Genomic DNA, 27,994 nt, shown 5'->3' on the forward strand with positions numbered 1-27,994 from the left:
CTTGCTTTTTTTACCTTTTCATTTCTCAAAAAAGGAAGGAATCCCACGTGCATTCCCCGCGTGTCCGATAAGATAAACCATCGCTCCTTCTCAAACTATCATAAGTGTTGATTCTGCAATATTGAGGAAGTTCCCATTTTGGTATATTGTTTACTCCATCTATACTAACAACCTCATTCAAATAACTCGTGAGATAAGCCCGTCTGCATAGAGAATTTGCGGAAAGAAGCGGTACTTTGATCAACCACGTTGCTGTATTACCAAACGGGGGATATATGTATTTTCCTTGTCAGTGTCTTTCGAAGTTCAACTTTGAGAATGAAAATGCTTTCACTATAATGAGTGTCCCATATTTGAATCTACAGCGTAGTACTCTGTAGATTCAAATATAACCTGCAACAGCTCAGTGCAAGATGAGATGTCTTGTCTACTCCAGATGTGAAGTCACCACGATCTTCTAGCCCTCGCGTCTCCCACAGCAAACTAATATCCTCCATTTCAACCTACTCTTTGGCAATTTCTTCTTCCATTCGCTCCCTACAGTCCAGTTGTATGGCAGGTAGCCTTTATGAGTCTCCTAGTAAGTCAAATGTTGCGGAATGATTGCTTCTTTGCAAGGTCGGAAGTAAAATCTTCAATGCACCCGGAGCGGGTACCGGTATCGATCCCGAATGTGCTTCGGCATCGTATATCCCCTTGCTCGTATAATCTTGCCTTTGGTCTGGATGGGACAATTCAATACCCTGCATGTGTGTACTACACGCATGCAGTAGTTCCTGCCTCAGCAAATATGCAGCAGTACTTAAAGTAGATGACTACACTCTATTATCCCAGTCGAGGTCACGTCTTTTCCACCAAGGTTGAGAGGACCCTTGGAGCAACGGAAATTCCATATAAAAGCGTGAACATTCGCATAATGATCTATTCTCAAATTTTGCTCGATCTTCTCGAGCTTTAATTTCTTCATCTACGGTCTTTACTGCAGTAGAAGTTCTTTCTTGCGAGAGTCTTAGCGACTGTTGCTATCGATACATAAGCACCGGTGCCATCATTTACGTTTAGACTTGCATCCTCAATCCAAGAACTGGAAATCTCCCTTCATCTTACACCTGGCTGTCGCTCTCCAAACTGTACATCATCCCTGACACGGACGCACTGTTAACCAGAATGGAATGACATGGAAGGCATATAATGGTAATTAATTGGAGAACTCCACGACACCCCTCATAGACAGGGAATCTGTTACTGCATTTAGGGTCGCCCCACAACGGGTCAACATCACGCCAGCACCGAAAATGGCGGGGAGATCGGGGCCATCGGGAGAGCATCCGTTATCAACTCCTCCTCCTCCAATGAAGTTCATCTTGGAAGGACTCCACCACGGAGTTGCTCGCCGTCCCCCTCATGAGGGGTATCGTTATTACTATGCCCTGGTATGTATTGGTGGATGGCTGATATACCATTGGCAGTATGCAATAGACTTATATACCATTGCTCGCAAAAATTCCAAGTGTTCCAAAATTCCATTTTTTTTTTCAAGCTTGTTTCTTCACGTTTTTGACGAGATCTTTATGAAAAGTCCGATTTTATCATGTCTCCTTCTATCCATCCTCTCATCGACAACGGCGTCACCAAGGGTGACCCCAACTTCCCTGGTGGCACTCTTCAATGCCGTTGCCCTTCGAACCAGGTTGTTGTCGCCCTGAAGAGCAATGTTGCCCACAACCACGCTTGTGGCTGCTCGAAGTGCTGGAAGCCTGCCGGTGCTCTGTTCTCCATTGTCGGCGTTATTCCCCGTGATAACCTCTCTGTTGAGGCCAACGCATCCAAGCTCAAGATTGTCGACCCATCTGCTGTTATCCAGCGTCACGCCTGCAGCGACTGCGGTGTCCACATGTATGGCCGAATCGAACAAGCACACCCTTTCCACGGTCTGGACTTCGTTCACGCCGAGCTTTCCCCCCAGAAGGGATGGCAAGAGCCTCAATTCGCCGGTTTCGTGTCTTCTATCATTGAGCAAGGATATAACCCTGAGGGCATGGATGCAGTGCGCGCTAAGTTCCAGGCCAACGGTCTGAACACTTACGATGCCCTTTCTCCTCCTCTTATGGACCTGATTGCCACGTTCACTGCTAAGAAGTCCGGCGTCAAGTTCGCCAACCTGTGAGAAGCTCCACAGAGCGACGATGAATTTGATGAATATCGGTATTGAAATGTACATCATAGAGTGGGAGACGATATGACCAATGTCAGGTCTTTATCCAGGCTCTCAGAAGAAAATGATATTGAATGATATTATGACCCTTAAAATAGTCAATCATGAATAGATTAAATATCATCATCCTTTCGACTATCAATTTAGAATTGCGAAACTCCCGAGTGACCTCGAAATATCCGGCACTACCTGACACAGAACTATGCCCTTTCGCTGGTATTTGCAGCTCAATGCGTCTATCTGAGCCTCCAACATGTTGGAACAAAGTTGACCTTTCCTTTTTTTTGTGTAGTCTCCTGTGTGTAATTCAACAATGGCAAAGCATCCCTATACGTGCAACTCTCGGGGATATATGCAAATATAGACCAAGTAGAAGATCTCGAGGTATATTACTAAGTCTAAATCTAATGAAATTCTCATTAACTTCAAGGCTAGTCTTGCCTGACATCAGTGCGGATATTAAATTCGCGGGTATAATAAATTCCATCACCACGGGGTGACTCTGCACCCTCTTCTGCCTTTTCAAATTTCACCGTTGACTCTTGGATCACCAGTTGCTCAACATCTCCCCTTTCATTACCTTTACCCCAGGCTTGTAATGGGATAGTATCAACACGATCCAGGTCATCATGGAGGTCACCCGTAGAACGATTGATTGCCTCCTGGCTAGAGCGCCCGGTAGCAGTGTGGCCTGTGGCTGTGATATTCTTCGAAGAGTCATTGCCACCAGACCGAGGAAGATGAAGAGCCCGAGAGAACGAAAAGGATGGACGGGAATGGGACCCTGCTGTTTTTGAGCGCGTATTATATCCTTTATCAGTTCTTCGGGATGATCGATGGGGGGTACTGATATATTGGAAGGCTTTCATGCCAAATATCTTGCGAAGGAGAGGCCACCAACACATCATATTGGCAACAAAGATGGCAGTGCTAGCCTCTCTAATATACCATATTTGATAGACAGTGGTCAAAGGGGATGCGAAGTTGAAATATTTGTTCAGAATAGCCGCAATAATAGTGAACAATCCCAAGCTCATCACCAAGAGTAACAGAAGTTTTCGTCGCCTTGGAAGCTTTGCCTTGACAATCAGTGGTATTGGAATGGCGAACATAAAAGCATCAGAAGAGATATTAAAGACCGCTTGCGTAATTGAATAATGCTGGTATGTCGCACATTGTGGATTTGATACTGGCATGGCCCAGTACTGCGAGAAAGGGCGACAGTAGACAGCATAGTAGGTGATTTCAATCACAGCAAATCCAAGCACCACGTATCCAGCCAGAATCTTAACATATAGATTCGAAGGCAGATTCTGAGTGATTCGCAAGTATAGAATTAACAAGCAAGTCTTCACTCCCCATGTTGAGAAAAGCATGCATTGTTCGAGCGCAATGACAATTTTGCTTCCGAGTATGCGGTCGTGAACTTGTTTAGGATCTGCGAGAACTGTGTCTAGTTCACTCGGATCCATCAAGTTTGTCGCATATTTTGCCGATATTTGGATTAATACGAGTAATGCCGTATAGAATAGCTATCGACATTGGTTAACTGTTAGTACAGAGTGACAGGTCAAATCGAAGTCCAAAATTGGAATGAACTCACAAACGTTAGAGTCATCACATAGTCGTCCCCTACAAAATGCGACCGAACATGTCAGCTTTAACTCGACTCTATAAAGTAACGAAAAGCGAAGAAATGCGCACATGATATCCCTTGTATCGACATGTTTGACATTAAACGAGAGACCCTTTTTTCGTGGCGTCAGTATCCAGTTCTTATTCAATATCCAAAGAATAGGCATATCACACGCACATTCGACCAGCATAGAGAACAGCTCCAATACTCCAGAAAACCGCAGCTTCCACCAAAAGCTGGTGAGGAGTTGGCGATACATTTCCCATTTTCAAAAACAAACAACCCCCCGTCCTCACTCGACGGATGAAACCTCACAATATCGCAGACGTTGCCCTGGAATATTCCATCGGCGGCTTTGGAGGCTCTGGAATAAGAGGAGTTTGAATCAATGCTTCCCACACTTCGGACAGCACTTAGATCGGAATGTTCGGGAAAGTTTCAGCTATCGCTGGATCGAGAGGTTCGTTCCAGTCTAGCGTTAGGCCAAGTTTATTGGCTAGGGTCATCATCAAACTTCCACTTCATGCATCGAAGGATATGAGTAGCCTATAGCAGTATCGATCGACGAGGCCGAGAGCATCCTCTGGCCTGCGAAGTTTTCCATTGATGGTCAATGCCTGAGAATATCGGAAACCATCGGAGAAACAAACAGACAGGCCAGCCTCATAAACAGCAAGCCATATCACATCCATCTTTCCGTCTAGACTATTCTTCTCCAGAATTTGAGTCCGATGATGCTGCTTCACCAGATGTGTCTCTTCGCCATGCCGCACAGTTTTTGTCTCTCATAACTTATGATGATTAATTTCAGCGGGCCATGGCGCGACGATCCTTCGCGGAAAGCTCCACAAGTGGGGATGATGACAAGATATAGCTGGCTGTCAATGCGTCCTCGATCCTTCGCTTCTGTTTAGATGCATCTTCTGTGCGCTAGGTCGTGGGGGCTATTTCACTTCGCCACGGCAGGTCATAGCGAGGTCGGAGATTGGACTGCATAGGTGTGGCTGTCTTTTGAGCTTCTTAGGGGAGGGGTGGCTGATGGATATGGATCATTCCGTACATACCGTACAACATCTGACTGAACAGAAAGCCTGTCAGACCCGTCTAATGCACTCACAGCTCTCTTGTCTCGCATCTTCCCGTCATTGAGATCTGGAACCACTCTCTAATACGATCGGGATCGCGCCTTGGTCCCACTCATTCCTAGGCTGTTCCTGAAGGCTAATAACTGGACCCTCCACTTGGCCATTTTAGCCACCTTGGCGGATTTCGCGTCTGTTAAACTGGGTCTCAACGGAATATCAATTCGAAAGTATGTATAGGCGATATCCGGACTGGATACCGACATAAACTTTGATTGTTTGATTCTGCTTTGTACTTTGTCCATTGCTGTCTCGCATGTATCCACTCTCCTCGACGAATAATATGCTCTACATGCTTAAGTTTCCACGCGTGAATTGAACTCGGCGATTTTCCTTGAAGTCTGAAAGTCGCGTGGTGGATGATATTCCCGTTCTAACCCCTAAAAGGGCAATCGGAAGAAGTTTGATGTTTGTGCTTGTCGGTGGGGTAAGATGGCTTGTCTCTTTAGTTTCTTTCTCTCGTTCTTTTCTTTTCATTGTGTCGGCTTCTTCTGTTTCTCACCTCATTCACTCGAACAGTTCCTGTCGCCATGACTGTCACGGAGAAACAGGCTGCTCATACCAGCGAGTCTGGGATAAGAAACAGCAGTGAGATAGATACAGTGCGCCAGGAGGCTGCTTTGGGACACAAACAAGAACTTTCGCGACATTTCGGATTATGGAGTGTGACAAGCTTGGGAATTGTGATCGCCAAGTGGGTGCTTCAAAGAAAATCTGGATCTATGTGGTCTATGACATGGACTGACTTGTATAACTTGATTTTAGCTCCTGGGCCGCCACTGGAGGTACGATCGTGACTGCGCTTATGAACGGAGGCCCACTGGCTCTGCTATATGGACTGATACTCGTGAGCATTTTTTATACGGCGATCTCGGCGTCATTGGCTGAATTGGCCTCCTCTATGCCCTCTGCTGGTGGTGTATACTACTGGTCAACGGTAATGAGTGGCAAGTATGGTCGCACCGCTGGGTTCTTTACAGGATACCTCAATGCGTGTGCTTGGCTCCTATCAGCCTCCTCAATGAGCTCGATGTTGGGGAATGAGGCAGTTGGCATGTATTTGCTCCGTCATTCCGATGTTGAATGGCACTCGTGGCAGGTCTTCATTGTGTTTCAAATTGTCAATTGGACTTGTTGTGCGATCGTTTGCCTTGGAAATCGTTTCATTCCTCTGATCAACCGGATCGCCTTGATTCTATCTATGTGCGGACTTTTCGCGACTATCGTTGTTCTGGCCGCGATGCCAAAGACACACGCCAGCTCTTCTCAGGTCTGGACGCAATATTATAATATGACTGGCGGTTGGTCCGACGGAATTTGTTTCATGACAGGACTTCTCAATGCTGCTTTTGCCGTTGGCGTTCCAGACTGCATCAGTCATTTATCTGAAGAGGGTAAATCTGTCTTCCCTGGATTTATATTCGCGGTTCAACCTGAGAGAAAGAAACCTTTTCTAATGCCCTGCTCCATTTAGTTCCCAAGCCCCAAGTCAAAGTTCCTCAGGGTATCATGCTGCAGATGTTGACGGCGTTCAGCACTTCGTTTGTCTATCTTATCGCCCTGTTCTATTCGATCCAGGACATCGATGCCGTTTTCGACAGCAGCGTTGGCTATTTCCCTACAGCTGAAATCTACCGCCAAGCTACAGGTTCCAATACCGGTGCTATTGGTTTGATTGCTGTCCTCTTCCTCGCCACTTTCCCGACTCTCATTGGCACATTTGTGACAGGAGGTCGCATGTGGTGGAGTTTGGCTCGCGACGGAGCCACTCCATTCTCAAATTTCTTCGCGCAGGTTCACCCTACATTGAACTGTCCCGTACGTGCCACCATGGCTATGAGTGGACTGGTTACCTGCCTTGGCTGTATCTACGTCGGCAGTACGACGGCGTTCCAGGCCCTCATTTCCTCCTTCATAGTTCTAAGCACTCTGTCTTATTTCGGGGCTATTCTTCCCAATGTATTGACGGGCCGTCGCAACATCGTTCCGGGTCCTTTCTATATGGGTCAGAAACTAGGGATGGCCGTCAATATCGCCTCTTTGGTGTACATCTTGGTCACAGTGGTATTCTTCTGCTTCCCCCAGATTAAGCCAGTCACCGCTCAAAACATGAACTATACAAGCGTGATTACGGTCGGCCTAATGACGCTAACTGGGCTCTGGTGGATTATTCGTGGTAGAAGCGAATACAGAGGGCCTGAGTTTAGCTTTGAAGCTGCCAAGCACTTGACCTCTGTCCAAACACACAAGGAGAATGATAATGCCGTGATTGCGACAGATGAATCCGCAGCAACGTCGCTGAATGAACATGGCCGGGTACAGTAAATCTTATTCCACGGATGGACGGAACGGGTGTTTAAAAGTTTACGTTTTATGGGCATAGAATACGCATCAGTATTGATAAGTCATCTGTAGATAAGCAATGCATTAATTGGCTGAAAGATTCGTTGGTAGTAAAGAAAATTGATCGTAAGAAATATGGCCTGCAGTCAACAAGTATATAGCTCAAACTTGGTAGGGAAATGGCTTAGTTTTAATTATCAAAAAGATGGTCCACATCCTAACGAAAGTAAGATTCCACGTTTATCAACTTCTTTAAAACCTATTATTAAAACATCATCGTGTATGTATTACAACTTCCGAAGCGTATTAGAACACATTTTTCCAAAGTCAATCAACTCCATATGTCATATCTCAAGCAGCATTAAACAATACCATCCGATCTTAAGCCGAGGTGGCAGAAGCACTGCTACTCAACGGAGTAGAGGAGGACCCGCTGGCGGGAGTAGATGAGGATCCAAGTGCGGCACTGGAGGTGATATTGGCCTCCAATGGGCCAATATTGAGTGCACCGCATGGGTTTTGGGGCGCGGTGACGCAGTCGTCCAAGTATGTTCCCAAGCTACCCGTCTGGTTGCTTTTGGCAAGAACTTGGCTAGGAGCATAAGCAGCAACCAATGAAGTGGCATTTGCCTGGAACATGGAGGAGTTCAGGCGACTGCCAACCCAGGTTGCATGCGAAGAGTGCTCAGCAGCGAGACGGGCAAGCAGGAAAGAGACCTCGGGAGACTTGGTATAGCCAGCAGCACCGATAAAGGCACCAGTGAGAGTCGACTCAAACGTGTATGCGTATTTGACAAAAGCTTGAATGTCACTGACTGACGGAAAAGTGTATTGGCATGATGGTTTCTGGAAATTGGGGGCCTTGGAGCTAAGCTCTCTCACAGCCTCGGCAGTCAGGTTGTTAGCGTGAACAATGCCTTCGAGGTTTGCGAGCGCCTTTGAACTGCTGGTACTGTTCGACACCATAGAAGCGACACTTTGGTTGAACTCAATGCTCTGGTAGAAGCTGTTCAGGAAGTTTGAAAGTACCCAAGTATACTCCAGAACTTGTGTATCGGAGGAGGTCAGCGAGCAGCTGGAACTGCTCTGCGCGGAGGACAAAGCACCTCCGGCGACAAGCAGCCATGCAATTGATGATCCAAAGCGCATGATGTTTCTGGAATCGAGTTTCTGGTGTAGATTGTAGGTAGTGAGATGTGCAGTAAGATATCAGGAAAAAAAATTTTATATAAAACTCTGCGGAAAATGCTACCGATATATATCGGGTTCCTTGAGGAAGAGCCGGATTGCGCGTCGCTATTAGTGGCTTGTCCTTGACTTCATCATATCCAAGATTTGAACGCCGCATGCGGCGATAAATCAGGGTCTATTGCCTTGAGATGCTCTTCTGGTGTGTGAAGTATGGCGGTTCGATCTCCAACTCGAAGCTTATTTACCCGCTCGCTCCGGGATGGCCCTTCAAAGCCACACTCCAAATGACCGGAACATCACGGCCACCTCTCAAGTAGCTGTGTGCTTTCACTCTCTGGCTTGTACAGTCAGATGATTCATCTAATATCATTCTCTGATGTCAATAATCCTCCGAAATTTCAGGGTTGCCTTGAGAGAACCTGCTATAGCCGCTGACATAATCATTTGATATTTGCGTCATGACTTCTACATTTCCAAAAAAGCAACTGGAAAAAGTGGAAAATCTCTGTCTTGTCTGTAGTAGAATATGTATTCTAGCATTAATGATGATTCTTAAATTGTAGGCTGCGAACCATTCTACGCATCGCGATTGATCAAGTGGTGATTGGTACTAGTCATTGTCAAGGGGAAATATCCCCAAGGTCCCGTGCGCTTAGAATTGCTGGATTGTTTAATACAACCAGGATAAATTAAATCTTGAAATTTAATGACTTGAATCTATAGGTTCAAGCGTAATATTTGCTGGACAAGGGGCAAAAGACACATTACATGGCTCTAACATCTTCATCATGGAGTCCATCGTATCCAACCCTATACCCTCGACTTTAAGGAGAAGGACCCAATCATATACTCAGATGCAGAAATTCTTGTACGCTTATCTGGTGACCAAGACTAGACCAACTATTCGGTTTTCAATGGGACGGGATTCAACGATATCAAGTCACTCATCTTCCACTTTGATTACAACGACGTCGGGTGGGTACCTTTTTGCCATATCCTATCCATAGCAGTAATGGATTACAGTACTTTGCTCATTCCATCTTTCAGCCCGAGGTGGTAGGACCCGGTTCATCAAATTCACTCAATACCCATTCTGGACCAAGCTGAGGTTCACTTTCCAGATATACGAAGTAGATTCAGAGCCAAGCTTCCCGCATCAACAAAGCCCGTGTCGATCGCAATTTTAATATCGATCCCACCGCAACAAAGCTATCCACATCTACCCTTTAAAGTTCCTTTTCCCTGTTCAGGGACCAATGAAGTACAACGGGAGACAAGCGGACCACGAGCTAGCTAGCTAGCGTTATGAAGACCAATTTTGCTTCGAGATTTAGAGAAAAAGGAGATTTTTCTTCCGGGCCATGATGTAGAAACCGCTTTAATAATCTTCAATCGTGCCACGAGCCAAGAATCGACAGTCTGCAGTTATTGCCGTGATTATCACTAGACAACTCCCCATTGGAATCTTGCGAATTCAAGACCAGCAACCATGGTGGGCCGGAAGCTCTTCGGAGCTCTGTTTAGTATTGCCTTGGCAGGTCTGATCCAGGGGGGCCCAGTCACAAGATGTTGCTTCAAAAGACTGTGCGACTGGTGTCCACGCCATTATTTCTAGAGGACAGGGCGCCGGTGATGATTTAAGTGTCATGAAAGCTTTGTCAGATAGAATCTTGGATCAAATCCCTGGCTCAACGACGCTTGGATTCCCTTTTGATCACGATGCCGAGGATAAATTCACTGCTGTCCACTCAGGAGCTTTGATGCTGCAACAATACGTTAAGAAATATGTGAAGAGTTGCCCCAAGTCTAAAATTGTCCTCGTCGGGTATTCATTGGTACGTCCATCGAGTTAATCATGTGGTTTCAATTGCTAATGCAGGGACTTAGGGTGCTGTACTAACTATGGAGGCTGTTTGTGGGACCAGCTCTCTTCTGCTAATTCCAGTCCCACCCCTTGACCCCTCTTATAATACTACAGGTGAGTACCATACCAATCATAGCTTTGATCCTTTAAATCTGACATTTTTTAGTGATCGCGAACATTGTTTACGGTGATGAAACATTCGTTCCGTTCCAACCTTGGAATACCGGAAACTGCACAGTTGGAGCAGGAGTAAGTTGTATATCGTTGTCATCTATTAGGGCTTATTATAAGAGAGTTTCTAACCCGAGCGATTGACCAGATATTCCCTCGCTTGAATCCGTCAACATGCGATCCATTTGCCAGCTCTTTGCATAGCTATTGCGATTATGGCGATAATCAATGCTGGTAAGATTGTCATATGCAAGCTCCATGAGATCTAATCTTCAAAGCTAATTTTTTTTTCAAGCTCACCACTTCCAATGGATGATAATCATGCTCATCATACATATATGAAGAAGTATGATCAGGATGTTGTTGACTTTATCAAGGAGCGATTAAGGTCTTAGGCCTAATGACCATCGGTAATATTCAGTACCAATATATTTGCCACGAGAACATCCTTCGTTGGTTAGGGTGGAATAACTACTATTATTTGTGAAATAATGCTGAATGATATCATGGATTGAAAGATTCTCAACATGAAAATATGAAAGAACCCCCGCTTTCTTCAACTCGTATGGTAAAACTGCTGAAACTTTCAAGCACCAGATTCGAAGTAGCCTTCTATTCTGCCCTACTTTGTGCTATGATCAGTACATTCTGGACCTTAATCAGCGAATGAGCATAATCACTTGAAATTCTGTACAATTGGACGAGCACAATCACAGAGCTACTGGCAATAGACAATTTGACAAACAAGCCATCCTACTTGAATGAAAGCATCCTATTGCGAGAATAATTCCTCCGCATGCTGCTTCACAAATTCCTCGAAGGTTGTCAATTTCCCCCTTGCTTGTTTGACCGTCCATTCTACCATTTCCTGAGATTGGGGGCCAAAATATCCAGGCTTTTCAATCCACCTCATCATAGCCGTCATCGAACGTTGGTAGCCCGGAGGAAGATAGCTTGTCCACTGCTCTTGGGGCAGCTGGGCATAAATTGTGTTCTTGCCCGTAATACGACTAATAATCTCTGCAGCCTGTCGATATGAGTAGAACCCAGTTGCCGCCGATAGTGTTTGCCCATCATACTCCTCCGGGGCGGCGAGAATAGCTCCGACATACTTCCCGCTATCCCCTACTGTCTCGATCAAGGGCACTGGGGCATCCGGAGAAATAAAATTGGCGATAGCATAAGTTGTCTCGCTGCCTTCTTTTCCGGGTATTGGGCGAGGGGCTTGATTGGTCAAAAAATTCTGCATAAACATTGCGGGCGCGAAGAAAGCACTGGAAACCGGGAGTTTGCGGATATAATCCTCCACCTCAGCCTTGGAGTCGAAAGAGTCGACTGGGTGTCCCCACAGCCGCTCACACCCTGGGGTAGTGCTAAAGATGAGGTACTTTGCCCCAGCGGACACTGACGCATCTGCCATGGCTTTTCCTTGGCGGAATTCACGGGATTTGAGATGCTCGTCATAAACTGTGGTGGTTACAATGAAGACGGTGTGGGCATTGGCTAATGCAGCAGGCAGAGACTGGGGGTCATCGACATCGGCAGACACCACCTCCACGCCACTTTTCTTAAGGCTTTGAGCAGCTGGTTTTGAGGTGTCGCGGGTAATAGCACGAAGCGAATATTCCTTGGACAATTGAGGGTCATTTAGAACAAAGTCGATGACGGAACCACCTTGCTGGCCAGTAGCGCCGAAGACAACGAGAAGCTTGCTCATGATGAAGATGCAGTCCTGGAGAAATCGATATATACGTTGATTTAGTCTTAGATAGTATGTGACTGTATCTGGATAAAGAGAATGAAAAGGAGGAAAACGAAGAATATATCCATGACGTTAAGTATTGGGATGTCGGAGATAATACCAAGTCTCGGATTTTAGAATCGTAGACCGGAAAGGATTAAGATCTCAAGAGTTTCGGGATAAAAGACGGGGTTTTCGGTCCTCGGCGAGCCGTGATACCGATAATTAGTTTCTACTCGCAATTTCATATAATTAAAGCCATGAAACGACTCATTCGCGCAAAGAAGCGAACAGATACTAAGTATCGCTGAGGATATCCGGGAAAGCGATCCTTGACTTTCTACTTTTGCAGCTCCTTCTAACATTTTAACGAATATAAGACTGACGGTTTGAATATGAATATGAGAGGTACCTAATCGAATTGATGACCAACACTCTGAAATTTACATCGAACAGCAATCTGTCTTGGAAGTAATATCATTCAACTCTATGTTATTTCTATCATGATTCAATCTAAGTCAACACGACCAGTATCGATATCGGCTTCAATTGGCTTCACGAATGCGGGACGAAAGATAATCTTGTGTCCTAGGTAGAGGACAGCGAAGAGTATCAAGCTGAGGTAGTCGATGAAGAAATCGGTGATGCTGAAATTGGGCACGAAAGCCGTGAACCCCTGTGTTATTATAATCAACACATTGAAAAATAGACCATAGTATGAGAAGTAAGGCTGGAAGACAGCTTTATATGGTAGTATATCTCGTGATATTCCCCTCGCGTTCAATGCGCGCATGAATGCTAAATGGCAAATGTTGAGTGATGTCCAGGTAATGAAGCCAGCAAGGCCGGCTATTTGCATTAACCAGTTGAAAACAGTACTTCCGGCGTTGGACACATTCAAAAATCCCAGGAGGCCGAAGAGAGCTGTAAATAACACACTCCAATAAGGAACACCCCATTTCGTTGTCTTCACAAAGAAACGAGGAGCAAAGCCCTCGTGTGCAAGGCCAACAAGGATTCTGCTTCCGCTGTAAACATTTGAATTGGCCGCTGAGAGAACCACAGTGAGTAGAACAGCATTGATGATTGACGGTAGCACGTTAACACCTGCACGTTTAGCAGCAATGACGAAAGGTGAAGCATTTGCGTTATTAGCACTGGCGCCGCTGCCATCACTCGCGGTGAGACGTTCATCATATGACGGCACAACGATGCCAATAAAGAAAATTGTGAAGATAAAAAAGAAGATGATCCGAAAGAACGCCTTTCGGATAGCCGAAGGGATGGTCTTGCGAGGATTCTCCGTTTCACCAGCTGCAATACCAACAAGCTCAGTTCCTTGGTATGAAAAACCAGCTTTGATTAGCACAGCCCAAAATCCAAGGAATTTGGCTAGAGAAGGTTTGTCTTCGATAAGATAATTATTGAATGGACCTGGATCCACCCAGTACCGGAAACCAATATAGCCTTCCTTTCCAACTCCAGCATTCATGCAAATGGCAAATATCATGAACCCGATAACAGTCAACACTTTGATACTAGATAGCCAGAATTCGGTTTCGCCGTAAAAGCTAACTGGAAGCAGATTGAGGAGAATAATAACGACCCAGAAGACGGCAATAAATACTGCAATCGGTACTGACTTTTCCCAAAACTGTATGATCAGGCCAGTGGCTGTCAGCTCCAGTGCGAATGTTGACGCCCAGGAGAACCAGTATATCCAGCCCATTGCAAATCCTAAGCTTGGATCAACCAGTCGAGTGGCGTAAGAAGCAAATGCTCCAGGAATGGGCAAGAAAGTTGCTACTTCTCCTAGAGCTGTCATAACAGAGAATACAATGGAGCCAACAAAGATATAAGCGATAAGGGCTCCGACAGGGCCAGCGTATGAAATAGCAGTCCCGCTTCCAATAAAGAGACCTGTACCGATTGTTCCTCCTATATATTAGTTAGCAGTTGGCCTCCTTCTTTATCGATTATTACTCAAGCGCGTGTCTCTCACCAATTGCGATCATCTGCAAATGTCGGCTTCGTAACCTGCGCTGCAAGTCAGGCAATTGGCGCTGTTCGCCGATTACCTGCTTCTCCTCCGTATCAAAATCATATTCATTTCCAAGCCCTTCTATAGGATCTTTCGATATTGAGTCGTCATTTTGCTTTTTCTCTATCCCGACCTGGTTGTGCGCAGGAGTAACTTCATCGTCGGATACCATATCGGGGCTGAGATTGAGCACAAGAGACAAAAATATAAATCAAACAGAGTCAAGGCCGAATGTGGACCTGTACCATTGCAATTACAACACACTTCTGGGGGTTATTCCCCATAAAATAGCCAGTTCTCCGTGGGGAGAAACTCCGGGGCCCCAGATCACTCCGCACTCGCCGGGCCGGTACAGCTCGCTGGGGGATCCACCGAACGTCCAAGAAGAGCAAATTCGGGCGATTTTTAGTGGGTCAATTAAGCCAAGGATCTTCGTAGTTGAATGCAGATTCAATTTAGCGTCGAGTTATAGCCAGCGGGGGGATTCCAGGGCCGAATGATTGTCCTCGGCGATGCGAATAAGGGTGAGCTTAGAGTCTGTATGACGAAACTTTGCTGTGGAACAGTAAATGCCCGGCCCGGTGAGCTAGTATAGATGTTGATCTCACACTGATTCAACTTCCAAATTCACCAGACAAAGTTGAATTTAGAGACAGGGTATCGGGATTGGGATTGGATAAATATATTGTATCGAGCGAGGCTGGTATTTATACTTGCGCTTTTTTTTTTCAAGGATCAGGCAATGGAGGCAGGATAGAGTCATTCCTTATCCATGGATGGGCAGTTCAATGGTAAACATAATATGTAATTGCAAGATATCTTGTTATTCGTAAGCTTATCTGGCCAAGTCGTAGCGGATTTTATTATTCAATCGAAACTGCATCGCTGCGGGGTTGTGTGTGAAAAGTAGGGCGTGGTGTGGAGATGGAATCCACAAAATCCACAGGATTCGTATTGCAGCCTGAAGCATGTCGAGGAATGGTTGTCAAATGGAGATACCTCATTATGGGGTGTGCAAAGGGAGAAGAAAGATTCTGACAACTTTGGGTTTTTGCTAATTCGCAGACTTGATATACTAAAATAGGAGCTTGAATGATGGAGGCTTAGGCCACATGGAAACTTTCTCACTAAGAAATTAGGGCTGTGCCTAGATCGACAAATGTTCAATGCATGCAATGTAACGGTCGAAGGTTTACACTAATTGATCAACAAGATAATGAATAATTCTGTCTGACTTGATTTTACTGTAGATAGATGATTTAGTCTAAGATCCACCGTGAATCGCTGGCCGCCAAAAGTCGCTCATGCTCGGCTTTCAACTTCTTCGAATCGTTTTCTTCAAACCAGAAGGCCCATGTACTTTGAGTATTGATCTCCAAATTGTCCCGACTTGAACGCAAGCCCACATGTTGTAGTTGTTGAGGTGCAAGGGCCAGACGAGCCAATCCGGTCTCTTCGGCGTAGTCCTCGATAATACTGTCTGTTTGTCCACTCTTTCGCTTCTGCAAGTATCGAATCAATGATGGCACCTCGGTTCGTGGGAATACAAGGCCCTGTGTACAGCAGCCCGGTCCATTCATTTCGACAACCCCTTGTAGCGGGAGAAGAGAGTATTTTCCAATCATGAAGACCAAGGCTGTGAATGCTGGTATTACAACAAGACAAGTTGCTGCAATTGTCCAATTATCAATGTAAGAGCGCGCTTTTGACCATCTGCGGCGAATCAGCAGTAGAGAAGCTAACCCCGTAGCCATCACGATAAAGAATGCCAGGGGCATATTACGATACCAAAAGTCCGAGGACGACCATGAGAGAGATGTTTCGGTATAGAACAGGCGCAGATAAAGCCAAGATCCATTGGCAAATTTCGAATCCTGGGAAATATCTTGTAGGCCATTCAGGGTCTTGATCATCCATCCATCGGCCAGAATCACATCGTCTTCAAGAATGAAAATGTATGGGGCGCCGGTCTGAAGGCATTGGTTCAGAAGATAGACATAATCACTGTAGCTAGTTAGATCAGTCTTCTCAATGTATACTTCTGCTTACTAGTCGACACTGACTAAACTCCTTTTTCATGGAAATTATGCTTATCCTCCAAATCCTGAAGGTAGCGAAACTCCTCCTCGGACACGTTATACGACGAAGCAGAGTCGGCCAGCCTTTCGACCCATTTCTGTTGCCAACTCGGATGCTGCGATGGATTTGTATTGGCAAACAAGATGGAGAGATGCATCGCGTTACGCTCGCGAGGGTCCAGATCGCTCAGCAGCGAGCCCACCGAAGCTTCAAAATAATCATCTTTGTCGCGCTTCACGGTCGCCAGGGCTGTACACATCCATGTAGCCCCCTCCCCCTTAATGATGCTTATGCCTTCGTCGGATGGAGCATTATAAATACCCGTGAAATGCCTTGCTTCATGTTCTCGCTGTAAACTGTACTTCCACTCAAAAACGTTGTCGATCTCGAAAAAGGCTGAGTGCGGGTCTCGCCAGTAGCGCAGGCGGCATAACTGGAAGGCCAATAAGTATACCACACCAGCAACAACAAGCAACCGAGCAGCAGGCTGATGTAGCAGGCGTAGAAGAGCGAGCTTCATGTTTTTTTTTTTGGCAATTTTCTTTGAGTGAGTCGTGCAGTTGTAGCGAAGTTTTCTCTCAGCCTCGTGTGGGGGCCGGCGTCCCCTGGGCATAAAAAGCCAACTAATCAGCACTCGCAAACTCCACAGGGGAGAACTGTGCCAAGACTTGATGTCTGAGCAATGTTCTGCTCTGTGTACCATAGATATGTATCTGCATGGAGTTGGTTTAGCTATTGCTGTTTGACCTATTTGTGGTAGAATGAAGATATCTATCCCCGTTTGAAGTAATCCGCGAACATGACGATAGAACCCGTTATAGGTTGTTCCAGTAACGGTATGGTTTAGATGTGAGTCATGAATTAAAATATATTACGAGCAGTGGCAGTGAAAAAAAAATGGAAGAAGTCTACCGAAGCAGAGGTATTTCTATGATTTTGCTCGTAATCCCCTCAGCTGTCACTCTCCAACGAAGTTGCAATAGTCTGAGCTCGAGTCATAAACTGGCATCGAATCCTCCCATATACTATTGGTAAGCACCGTGTTATTTGAGCCATCAGCATTCATTATCATAATTTGACCATAGGGTTGAAAGCTATCATCGTATGTCGCTGCCTCAGCCTGAAACCCCCACATACCACTCGACCACATTATACGACCATCACCAGTCCAAACAGCGTGGGCATCGTTGGCCGCGGATGAAGTCAAGCAAGTGTAGCTACTTCCATTAGGCCGAATGATACGGAGTTTGATAGTTGACCTTTGGCCTCGTCGGTTACATTGCGAGTGAAAAATATCCATTGACCGTCTGGCGAAAAGGAAGGCAGATTGTCACGCTCTGTCGTAAGCTTTGAAGTATGATTTGTCTCTATATTTAGAAGACGAAGACCAAACTCTGGACCATAAACTCGGTATACAATCTTTTTGCCGTCTGGTGAGTAGCTCGGATACCCTGCATTGGAGCCCGAGTTGGAGAAATTGAATGTGAGTTGTTCATAGTGCGAACCATCAGATCGAGCTCGATAAATCCAACCTGGCTCGGAAGCACGACTTTCAAAATAGTTCCCCAGTCCAAATGTGATCCAGTCTCCATCGGAAGACCAAGATGGTTGGAAACATCCAGCTCCACCAACTGCAACGATAGATTCGGGGATCGGATTTGGTTTAATCTCGAAAGTGTCAAAGGGAATGTCGAATACCTTGTTGCTTGGCTGCATCACTGCCACGGATGAATTCCCCAGGCTTCCAGTTTGTTTGGACGTAAAGGCCAACATTCCATGATTGGAAAGTTCAGGGAAAGTATTCATAAATCTATATTCCCATTCTTCATCCCAACTATACAGTTTCTTTTGCAATGGACGTGTTTTCCAGCCTATCCTCTCGTAAACGACATATCTGCCGTCGGGCGACCAAGAGGGAGAGCGAATTTTGCCCGAAATATTGAGTGACGAGTTAGTATAGCGAATACCTTCCGATAGACCTCCCTTGATGAGATACCCAATATTATCATTGGACAGATATTGTGGGTAGATCTTGCATCCACTGGAATTAGTCTCAATGCGACGGTCCGCGCCAGTCGCAAAATCGACGGAGAATATTTGATTCTCCACACTCTGTATTTTCGATTCGAAGCCAGAATCAAAGGTCTGTTGCAAGGACATTGCATAGAAGACAATGCGCTTACCATCTGGTGAGAATTTGGGAGATCCAAACGACAGCGCCAGCTCGCTGTAGGCGAAAATGTCGGTGCCCTGGGGCGTGATGCTGTAAATGGAGAGATTTTGAGTGTGTTCCCAGCCAGTTCCATTACCGTTGTCCTGTCCATCCAGTATTGCAATCCGACGAGAATACAATGTGTCGCCCATCAGGGGACCAGCTGGGAGAGAAGAACCCGCTTGGCGAATTAGGGCTGCCTGTAATTCCAGTATGGTTTGTGAGATTACGCGTGAGACCGGTCTCGACATCAGTCAGCCAGATATTCGACGTAAATACGTCCCGTGTGGATGCATAGACGGCAAATTTGCCGTCGGGCGAAATTGATACAGCATCCTCTACTGCCGTCGTGGTTGCAATGGGCCTCAACCCACTGCCATTGACATGGATCATATATAAATCCGAGTTACCATCCCCATTGCGCTCGCTGGTAAATGTAACATGCTGACCATCCGGTGAGAAGCTAGCATGATATTCAAAGATAGACTGATTGCCCAGCAATAATCGCTCGTTACTGCCATCCGCATTCGCGATGTAAAGCTGCATGCAAGATGGATTGATACGATTCATCAGCATGACCCCCTTTTTGCCAGGGCCCAGGAGAGTTTTGTTCCAGTGGCTCTCACAGATTGCACCATTGGCTTCAATCTTCATTCTGATGGTTTCAACTTGCTTAGAAAGTGAATAGCTTGCAGTGGTATCGCCCTGTTCAGCGTAAGGACAGATGGCTAAGCATAGTGCAGGTCCGAGTAAAACAAACGCACAAGCCAAATAGAAGAGATACATTAGGTTTGACCTGCTTAAAATCTCAGATACTCTGCTTGAATATAGCAATGAATTTGTCGTTCATCGGGCACCTTTAAATGATCGAGTCGGCGAATTCGATCGATACGTACACAGGGACAAGAAGTTTGTCTTTAGGCAGCGATGGATCCAATATCTCTCATATTTCTAAAAAGAAAATAACATTTTATATATTCACAGAAGACAGTTTAATGCCTCAGTTGCATTCGTGTGTGAATTTGTCGGACTACCGTAGATGAGACTTGCTGATTGCTGGAAGAGGGTGTACCAGACCTCCAAGCTGACGCGGCGACGGGACTTTAAGGTCCAGAGTATAAGCGAGAAACCTAGCTGATTTTAATGACTAGCATGTTTTTCCTAGGCCAGGGTATGGGTGCCGGTTATGTTGGATATTCTCGAGGATTATGTTGGTTCATGCACAACAGACCAGCTTACCCGAGTGATCACTGCGTCAAGGTGATCAACTGATTAAATCGCATTTGCTTCAGGTTCCTTGTCATCTCTTAAATATTTCACACTCCGGAAATTGCAGCATAGGTATCCCAGTGAGAATATATTGAATCAAAGCTATCTTGGTCATCGAGATCTCGGCTTGAATGACATCTTCGGGAATCACTTTTGAAGCATAAAAGCTACGATTATCAATACCCCTACCTCGGTCAGAAGGAGTACCTTCTGACAGATATCAGGTCCTCATATACAATAGCTCTAGGTTGACACAATATATTGACAAAAGGCATACGAGCCGTCGGGGCCAATATCCGTGCGGGAAAGCTGTGCTGAAACCTGGTGAAAAAAGAAATCATTTGTAGCTTGGGTGAGACAAGTATTGATATCAGGAGTTTCCGATGTCAATTTCTGATTTGCATAAGCTAAGGCCTGGGATTGCAGGATATCCAGTTTGATTGTGTGGATGGACAAATGGTAGCAAAGTTTTGCCCATGTAGTACATGGGCAAATATAAGGGTTTCGTCTACTTGGATGCCTTTATGAACAGATGTGGATTCTTTGTAACTCCATCTGCCTAACATAGGTGAATATTCAAGTAGGACTGGAACAGAAGTGATTTACTTCTCGCTACAAAAGTTATAATATAGAGCAAATTCTGCGCTATAGTTTAGTAGGATATCCCAGTGACGATTCCAGAGGGTTCAGATTGGGGGTGCAGGTCTCTCGATCCAGGATTTTATACTTATACAGCACATGGACATAGAACCCTTCTGGTCATATTCTAACTTTAGCTAGATTGTGCCGAACAAGGAGTGTCGATCTAGGATCATTCGATTGAAGGTGTAAGAATAAGATCAAACAGCATTTCCGGAAACAGGTTGGTTAGATATGAGTTTATTCAATGAAATAAACTTTTTGAAATATCATGCAAAAATCGAAATAATGTCAGATACACTAGTTCATGGAGACTCGGACAATTTTGAAGGATCACCTTATATTGATTTAAGCAATGGTGCAATCGACAAGCTGTATGATAATAGCCGAAACAACGACTTTTAGTGCTTGACTAGTGGGAGAGTATCCACAGTTCTAATTCAATTCCTTCAGATTATGCTTGAGAGCTGACATTATTGGGTGAAGCTTGCCCTGGGGAGGTTTCTTATTGGCCTCTGGGATTATAGCGGATGAAAACTTACCTTATGCCGCCGACACTTTCTCTCTACACATACTTTTCGTGCAGAATCATGTCTAAGGATTTATTAGATGCTTTAAAACATGCCGATTCCTGAACGTCTTGAGCAATGTCGTGATTTCTTCTCCACATAATACCATAGCTGTACTTTGTAGAATCTTGTTGGATATGATAATCTTTTGTTTCAGCATGACGGACCAAAAATCCCCCCCGAACTACTTTTTTCTCAATCGCTTTACTCTGCGATATTGCATATAAATTTTCATGATGAGTGAGGAGAAGCATGCAGACCAGGTCGTCTCGGATCATGAACTCCTGGCCGGTAAATATGACGCTGCAGCTGGAACTTCTGAAAATCTTCGAAATATCAGTGAAGAGGAAAAGAGATTAGAGAAGAAGCTGTTACGAAAGATTGATTGGCTTATTATGCCTTTAATTGTGGTCATTTACCTGATGAATTTTATTGACCGGTTGGTGTTGACTAGCAATCGTCTAGACGAGTATTATTGACGTATATAGAAACAACTACGCTGCAGCCAGATTACAAGGCCTGCAAGATGACTTACATCTCACATCTGAAAGATATCAGGCTGGTCAGTATCATCCCAAGACTTTTTATACCCATTGATCAATCGCTGATATCTAGTAGGTCTGGGAATATTCTTCGTCGGGTATATCCTTGGCAGCGTCCCTTCGAATCAAATATTGAACTATACAGGTCGTCCTTCTTTGTACCTTGGATTGACGACTTGCGCTTGGGGCTTAGTATCTGCCCTTACGGCCTTGGTACAGAGCTATGGTGGAATTCTTGGATGTCGGCTAGCTCTTGGGTTCGTGGAAGCACCCTTTTTCCCCGGCGTGCTGTTTTATCTGTCTAAATGGTATACGAAGACAGAGCTAAGCATGCGCATGTCCATCTTTTACATCGGTTCTCTGATCGCCGGGGCCCTTGGGAGTCTGATTGCAGCAGGCATTCTCCATGGCCTTGCCGGCAAACACGGGATGCCCGGTTGGCGATGGCTATACATTATTGAAGGTGTGATCACCATTTTTCTTGGACTTATCGTGATTGTCATGCTGCCGGAATTTCCACATACATGGAAGAGACTCTCGCCTGAATTGAGACGAGTGGCCAATCGCCGTATGGCGATTGAGGCCGCCGAAGCTGATATCGATGAAGGCGAAGGGATGTCGCAAGTCAAGGGATTCGTGTTGGCGATGAAGGATATTCGAGTACATGTTCTCGCATTTGCCTTCATGTGTAAATCAGCTGCAGGAGGTTTCTCTCTTTTTTTTCCCGACCCTGACGAAGACACTTGGCTATAGCAATACCGTGTCTTTGCTACTCTGCGCTCCACCGTACGCCTTCGTGGCTCTCTGGAGTATCGCACACTCGTGGGCATCTGATCGCCTTCGCAAACGATTCTGGTTTTTGATATACCCCATGCCTGTGGTCATTATTGGCTGGATAATTTTTATGACAACCGACTCCTTCGGACCGAGATATCTATCCTTATTCCTTATGCTTATGATCTTTTCCATTAACGGAACATTCTTCGCATGGATTGCAACAAGTATTCCTCGACCACCGGCCAAGCGCGCAGCAGCATATGCTTATATCAATGCCGTTGGAGGTAGTGCATCTATCTGGACTCCCTTCACTTACCGTGATCAAGACAAACCTCATTATCGTCCTGCACTCGGCCTTAACATTGCTCTGTGGGTAGTCACGGCAGCCTGTTTTGCGTTTATGTACTTTAGCCTCACGCGCGAGAACAAGCGACTGGACCGACTGGAAGATGAGGACGTGTCTTTGAGTCATGAGGACTTTGAACGATTGCAGAAGACTGCCTTAATGGAGGGAGTCGACATTGCGACCGCGCGAAAGCTGCAAAAGAATCATCGATTTGTGATATAGAAATAGTGATAGCTGGGCGATGAGTGGAATATCGTCTCGTTTTCATCAACTCGTAAAAGTGCTATACATGATCTAGATCAATTCATCTTCCGTAATAATTCCTTTCCATCTAGCCAACGCTCAAGATTTTCTGCGGTCTCACGGTACCAGCCATTCAGCAGATCCTCCTCGCCATACCCCATGTGTGGGCTCAATACCACCTCACTGCGTCCATCACGACCCCATGCGGTTGTCCTCCACGGGCTGTCAAGGGGTAATGGCTCTGGTTCAAAGACATCCAGCGCAGCGCCACGAATTGCACCTGCATTCAAAGCCTGCAAAAGAGCCGACTCATCGATCAAAGGTCCACGCGATGTATTGACGATCATTGCTGAGGGTTTCATGGTGGCTAGTTCAGCATGGCTGACTATTCCCCGACTACGCTCCGAAAGCACATTGTGCATACTCAGTACATCAGCACGGGCGAAGAAGTCCGTCTTGGAAGAAGCCACCTGGAAGCTGCCAGCTGGGAGACCCTGAGCCTCGGCTTGCTCGTCGGCTTTCTCCTGTGTCAAGTTGGCCGACCAGGCCAGAACATTCATGCCGAATGCTTGAACGGCAATTTTCCCGACTTGTGAGCCTAGTTTACCCAGTCCGAGGAGAGCAAGGGTCTTTCCAGAGAGATTGATGCCTAGAGAGCCCTGCCAGGCGCCCGATTTAACAGCCGCATCATCGCGTGCGACGTGTCGGGCCAGGGCCAGGATCAGTGCCCAAGTATGTTGCACCGTCGAATTGACACCAGGTGGACGTCCCTCCGTACCAGCAACTAGGATCCCGCGGTCTGTAAATGTCTGAATATCGAGCGACAGGTTGCGCATGCCGGTTGTGAGGAGTAATTTGAGGTTGGGCAAGGCGGCAATGGTTTCAGCCCCAAAGGGGGTACGTTCGCGCATGGCGAGAATGACATCGAAGGGTAGTAATCGTTGAATCAACTCGGCATGTTGGGTAGGATCACGAGGGTCGAGTGTCTTAGGGAAGCTGACGATTTCAATGCGTGACTCGAGATGAGCAAAGTGGGCGGGAGCAATGCCCTGATAATCGTCAAGGATGGCGAACTTGAGCATGTTAAGTGTTACCTATTACACTAATGTTTAGTTGTTGTACAGCTACTTCAGTTAAAATGGTGTAGAGCTGGCGTTGAAAAGAAGAAGAGAAGAAAAGAAGAGAAAAGCAGAGTCGACGTTGGAAGAATGAAGTTCCCCCCGGCGTTCGGCTGAATTCTCATCCGCCCTTTTTTATACTTCATTTTTTTTAGTTGATATTTGCTACTTTATATTGGATGTTTCTAGATTATATTCGGACTGAACGATGCATCATCAATTGATTAATTTGTCCGCTGAAGCTATAAGAATAGGAATACAGTATCAAACTTCTGCTACTTCTTCGCCTGTGGCTCTCGCATCATGATCGTGAAATGCTCAATCCCTTCAGCTCCATACTGAGATAAATCAAGATTGATTTCTTCCAGTAAACGCCAGCCATATTTGTAGTAAACTGGATATCCTGCACCAGTGGCCTCCAGGTAGAGTCGCACTCCAAATTGGTCTGCTCGAGAACAACCCCATTGCAAGAATTTGGATGCCAGTCCTCGCCCTTGATATTCGGGGAGAATAGCAAGAAGATCAAGAACTAAAACGTCTATCAGTCTATCAAATCGATAACAAGATAAAAGGGATGATCATCCAACTTACCCATATCTTCGTCTTTGACGTATCGCTTGCGCGATGTCTCCAGCAGCTGTCGAAACCCTCCATATAGTACCTCATTCATGGGTCGAGGTGCCAATGCGGTTGGATCCCGTGCGATTTCTTGTGCCTTTTCGCTCAGTTGAGGTACTGATTCCCCGACGAGACTCTTCGGGATTCCCCAGCGAGCATAACCGATAATCTCACCAGTTGAAGGATCGGTCATCTTCAGGACGTGCATCTCTGGGTTTGCCAAATGTTTCATTGAATACATTGCCTTATATTCTCCAAGCGTTTCTTGACTAGCCTCCGGAAACACGGAGGGTAGGATCCTTTGATTCTGGAAAGCGACTACGTTGACTTTGGCCAGGCCAGGCCCGTCAGCCTCGGTAGCATATTCAATCTGCGGTTCCATTTGATATTGATGAATGCCTAAATCTGTCTGGGATCTGGACTGGATGTGATATATGACAGGTGATGGTTTTGATGGTTGATATCATCTGCTGGAAATGATTATCTCTGCCATCATCAACGACCAGATTGACTCACTCGGAGTTCGGAATTCAACAAGGCCCCCACGTTTTAGACCGTCTCCACTCCGTCGGGGTCCTGAAGAGGGAAATTTGCAGTCTAAAGTGATTGGATTCATCGAAAGTGATATCTGGGGGTGATTCAGTAGTCAACAAGAAAAGATTGCCATACATTTCCTCTCTTCATATCTTCTTATGGTCTCAATAGGCCTCTATATGAATAAAATCCTGAAAGAATACCACGCCGAGGAAACCCGAGAAGTCGAGACATGATTAAGTGTTAAGAGTGTTTGAAATCACATACTTGACGATTATAATGTCAACGGAATTTATAGGTGTAATATCAGAATCATATAAAGATTGAAGACTTATTAAAGAGTCATGGCTGGCCAATGCAGACCGTCGGAGGGCTATGAAGAAGGAATCTATTGAATCTGCCAGAACGAAATACAGTGAAGTATACAAGTAGATCTTGCATTGCTCTATTTTCTATTCTGATTGGTTACTTTCATTGATTTACCATTCATTTCATGCAAATAAAGTGCATTCTCATTGATAACCCCGTCCCATTGTGCAACTCGGATGTTTTTTATTAATCATCCGCGGAGTGAAGAAAATCCTCCGTCAATCATGGGATCGTGCTTCATCCAAGCAACTCATTTTACTAAGCAATGAGTTGATTCTTCAATTCATCTTCAACCTTGAAGCTCTCGCTATTCTACATCAAAATAGCAGACTGATCTCACCCCCGCATTCGGGTACGGTTGCAGCCATGGGGTTGGGAACAGAACAGGAGGAAACACGCCGTCGCTCGTTCAAAGAGCCTTATTTTGATATTGGTTCACTGAGTCGAAAGGTCAGTACCAAATCTGAAGAGGCTCAGGTATGGTTTAATCGTGGACTTGTCTGGACATATTGTTTCAATCACGATGAAGCAATCACATGTTATAAACAGGCCATTGCCCATGATAAAGACTGTGCTATGGCATACTGGGGAGTTTCTTTTTGCTCGGGATCCAATTATAATAAAACCTGGGCTCTTTTTGATAGTGTGGATCGAGTAAATGCGATCAGGAGTTGCTTCGTTTTTTCTCAAGAAGCTCTTCAACGCGTCCGAAATGTATCAGGCTGGGAACAAGCTCTTATTAAAGCTCTCGCACTTCGATATCCCAATGATGATCCCAGTCGCGACTTGCTCGCTTGTAGCAAAGTATATGCAGCTGCTATGAGAGAGGCATACCATGTTTTTGGACACGGCGATTTCGACTTTATCACTCTTTTCGCGGATGCATTGATGAACTGTGCTCCACGCAAATTATACGACGCCGCGACTGGTCTCCCCATCGCATCATCACCGGTATTCGAAGTGAAGGATTTACTCGAGCAAGCGCTGAAATTACCCGGCGTGGAGAGACACCCCGGACCAGCGCACATGTACATCCATTTAATGGAAATGTCTGCCACGCCAGAGGCGGCATTACCTGCTGCAGACATGATTCGAGATCTGATATCTGATACTGGTCATACTTATCACATGCCCGCGCATATTTATGTTCTCGTGGGTGATTACAGACGTGCGGTGGAATACAATTTGAAGGCGACGATTGCGGACGACAAATACTTTACACAAACTGGTGGTTTGACTTTCTACAGCTACTACCGTCTACACGATTATCACTCATTGATTTATGCGGCAATGCTAGCTGGCAAATCTAAAGCTGCTTTTGATGCAACTGATCGGATGGAAGCTACAATTACCGAGGAGATTCTCCGTGTCGAGACTCCCGCTTTGGCAAACTGGATGGAATTTTTCAAGGCAGTACGAGTTCATGTGTTGATTCGTTTTGGAAAATGGGATGAATTGAAAGCACTTCAGCCTCTGGAAGATGGCGAGCTGTACTGTGTTACGAATGTGATGAGGCATTATGGCAAGGCCATTGCATATGCAGCCACAGGCCAAATACCTGAAGCCGATAAAGAACGAGAACGATTTAAAGAAGCCTCGAAGATTGTCCCACCAACTCGTCTGGATTTCCCTAACAAAATAACCGATATCCTTCATGTGGCTTCCGCAATGCTTGATGGCGAAATTGAGTATCGCAGGGCAAATTACGAGACAGCCTTTGCGAGACTACGAGACGCAATTATCCTTGAAGATGAGCTACCTTTCGCTGAACCATGGGGATGGATGTTACCGGCTCGACATGCATATGCAGCTTTATCTCTAGAGCAGGGATTCGTCGAGCAAGCTGCTCAAGCTTACGCTGAGGATTTGGGGCTATACTCTACCCCCGGACGGGCACATCAACATCCGAATAATGTCTGGGCTCTGCATGGGTATAATGAGTGCTTGGAGCGATTAGGCCGATTTGCGGAAGCCAGAATTATCAGACAACAGCTGAAGTTAGCACTCGCTGAAGCCGACGTTGATATCAAGTCTTCCTGCTTTTGTAGGCTTGGAGTCGCTCCGAGTGTTCAGAGCACAAATGGAGTTGAAAAGGGCTTCAAACTTGGACAGAGTGGAAACGAAGTTTTGAATGGAGCCATGAATGGGAATTGCTGCTCTGGTGGGCCAAGACTGAGTAGTATTCACTCATAATAATAACTGGACTGAAGGTAGATCAATCTATATCGCCCTCAAAGTGGCAACTTTTATAGTAATACGAGTCATGTTCAGGAGACTTGCATAGTAGATCCTGATTATACTAAATCACAATTTAATCCAGCCACTTGAAGTACAA

The 27,994-nt window shown here is 45.6% G+C and overlaps 13 protein-coding genes across 13 annotated transcripts; 5 read left to right on the plus strand and 8 right to left on the minus strand.

Moving 5' to 3' along the window:
• Nucleotides 1-1,591: 1,591 nt before the first annotated feature.
• On the plus strand, nucleotides 1,592-2,167 carry N7469_001784 (S-(hydroxymethyl)glutathione synthase; the record flags this gene model as incomplete). Its single annotated transcript, XM_056640704.1, has 1 exon — nucleotides 1,592-2,167. One exon carries the CDS (start codon nucleotides 1,592-1,594, stop codon nucleotides 2,165-2,167), a length of 576 nt encoding a protein of 191 aa, XP_056506461.1.
• A 479-nt stretch (nucleotides 2,168-2,646) lies between these two features.
• Nucleotides 2,647-4,117, minus strand: N7469_001785 (uncharacterized protein; the record flags this gene model as incomplete). The annotated part of the gene is made up of 4 exons (XM_056640705.1): nucleotides 2,647-3,747; nucleotides 3,819-3,847; nucleotides 3,920-3,963; nucleotides 4,029-4,117. The coding sequence occupies 4 exons, from the start codon at nucleotides 4,115-4,117 to the stop codon at nucleotides 2,647-2,649; spliced, it is 1,263 nt and encodes a 420-aa protein (XP_056506462.1).
• Nucleotides 4,118-5,523: 1,406 nt separating this feature from the next.
• N7469_001786 (Amino acid/polyamine transporter I) lies at nucleotides 5,524-7,318 on the plus strand (the record flags this gene model as incomplete). Its single annotated transcript, XM_056640706.1, has 3 exons — nucleotides 5,524-5,687; nucleotides 5,759-6,387; nucleotides 6,468-7,318. The coding sequence occupies 3 exons, from the start codon at nucleotides 5,524-5,526 to the stop codon at nucleotides 7,316-7,318; spliced, it is 1,644 nt and encodes a 547-aa protein (XP_056506463.1).
• Nucleotides 7,319-7,717: 399 nt separating this feature from the next.
• N7469_001787 (uncharacterized protein) lies at nucleotides 7,718-8,485 on the minus strand (the record flags this gene model as incomplete). Its single annotated transcript, XM_056640707.1, has 1 exon — nucleotides 7,718-8,485. One exon carries the CDS (start codon nucleotides 8,483-8,485, stop codon nucleotides 7,718-7,720), a length of 768 nt encoding a protein of 255 aa, XP_056506464.1.
• A 1,592-nt stretch (nucleotides 8,486-10,077) lies between these two features.
• Nucleotides 10,078-10,957, plus strand: N7469_001788 (acetylxylan esterase precursor; the record flags this gene model as incomplete). The annotated part of the gene is made up of 5 exons (XM_056640708.1): nucleotides 10,078-10,362; nucleotides 10,415-10,505; nucleotides 10,558-10,640; nucleotides 10,711-10,796; nucleotides 10,858-10,957. Coding segments are annotated over 5 exons (645 nt in total), but the record flags the coding sequence as incomplete, so codon positions are not given.
• Nucleotides 10,958-11,334: 377 nt separating this feature from the next.
• N7469_001789 (NmrA/HSCARG family protein) lies at nucleotides 11,335-12,279 on the minus strand (the record flags this gene model as incomplete). The annotated part of the gene is made up of 1 exon (XM_056640709.1): nucleotides 11,335-12,279. One exon carries the CDS (start codon nucleotides 12,277-12,279, stop codon nucleotides 11,335-11,337), a length of 945 nt encoding a protein of 314 aa, XP_056506466.1.
• Nucleotides 12,280-12,811: 532 nt separating this feature from the next.
• On the minus strand, nucleotides 12,812-14,516 carry N7469_001790 (uncharacterized protein; the record flags this gene model as incomplete). The annotated part of the gene is made up of 2 exons (XM_056640710.1): nucleotides 12,812-14,241; nucleotides 14,306-14,516. 2 exons carry the CDS (start codon nucleotides 14,514-14,516, stop codon nucleotides 12,812-12,814), a joined length of 1,641 nt encoding a protein of 546 aa, XP_056506467.1.
• A 1,087-nt stretch (nucleotides 14,517-15,603) lies between these two features.
• Nucleotides 15,604-16,943, minus strand: N7469_001791 (uncharacterized protein; the record flags this gene model as incomplete). The annotated part of the gene is made up of 2 exons (XM_056640711.1): nucleotides 15,604-16,348; nucleotides 16,408-16,943. 2 exons carry the CDS (start codon nucleotides 16,941-16,943, stop codon nucleotides 15,604-15,606), a joined length of 1,281 nt encoding a protein of 426 aa, XP_056506468.1.
• A 683-nt stretch (nucleotides 16,944-17,626) lies between these two features.
• On the minus strand, nucleotides 17,627-19,289 carry N7469_001792 (TolB C-terminal domain-containing protein; the record flags this gene model as incomplete). Its single annotated transcript, XM_056640712.1, has 2 exons — nucleotides 17,627-18,686; nucleotides 18,733-19,289. The coding sequence occupies 2 exons, from the start codon at nucleotides 19,287-19,289 to the stop codon at nucleotides 17,627-17,629; spliced, it is 1,617 nt and encodes a 538-aa protein (XP_056506469.1).
• A 2,059-nt stretch (nucleotides 19,290-21,348) lies between these two features.
• N7469_001793 (uncharacterized protein) lies at nucleotides 21,349-22,999 on the plus strand (the record flags this gene model as incomplete). The annotated part of the gene is made up of 4 exons (XM_056640713.1): nucleotides 21,349-21,551; nucleotides 21,601-21,674; nucleotides 21,731-22,314; nucleotides 22,358-22,999. 4 exons carry the CDS (start codon nucleotides 21,349-21,351, stop codon nucleotides 22,997-22,999), a joined length of 1,503 nt encoding a protein of 500 aa, XP_056506470.1.
• A 77-nt stretch (nucleotides 23,000-23,076) lies between these two features.
• N7469_001794 (D-2-hydroxyacid dehydrogenase family protein) lies at nucleotides 23,077-24,102 on the minus strand (the record flags this gene model as incomplete). The annotated part of the gene is made up of 1 exon (XM_056640714.1): nucleotides 23,077-24,102. The coding sequence occupies one exon, from the start codon at nucleotides 24,100-24,102 to the stop codon at nucleotides 23,077-23,079; it is 1,026 nt and encodes a 341-aa protein (XP_056506471.1).
• Nucleotides 24,103-24,413: 311 nt separating this feature from the next.
• Nucleotides 24,414-25,138, minus strand: N7469_001795 (GNAT family N-acetyltransferase; the record flags this gene model as incomplete). The annotated part of the gene is made up of 2 exons (XM_056640715.1): nucleotides 24,414-24,667; nucleotides 24,730-25,138. 2 exons carry the CDS (start codon nucleotides 25,136-25,138, stop codon nucleotides 24,414-24,416), a joined length of 663 nt encoding a protein of 220 aa, XP_056506472.1.
• Nucleotides 25,139-26,025: 887 nt separating this feature from the next.
• Nucleotides 26,026-27,852, plus strand: N7469_001796 (uncharacterized protein; the record flags this gene model as incomplete). Its single annotated transcript, XM_056640716.1, has 1 exon — nucleotides 26,026-27,852. The coding sequence occupies one exon, from the start codon at nucleotides 26,026-26,028 to the stop codon at nucleotides 27,850-27,852; it is 1,827 nt and encodes a 608-aa protein (XP_056506473.1).
• Nucleotides 27,853-27,994: the final 142 nt, after the last annotated feature.

Source organism: Penicillium citrinum, assembly GCF_028827155.1.
Source record: "Penicillium citrinum strain IBT 23319 chromosome Unknown utg000001l:1.0-4955037.0:1.0-4956770.0, whole genome shotgun sequence".
Lineage (NCBI taxonomy): Eukaryota > Fungi > Ascomycota > Eurotiomycetes > Eurotiales > Aspergillaceae > Penicillium > Penicillium citrinum.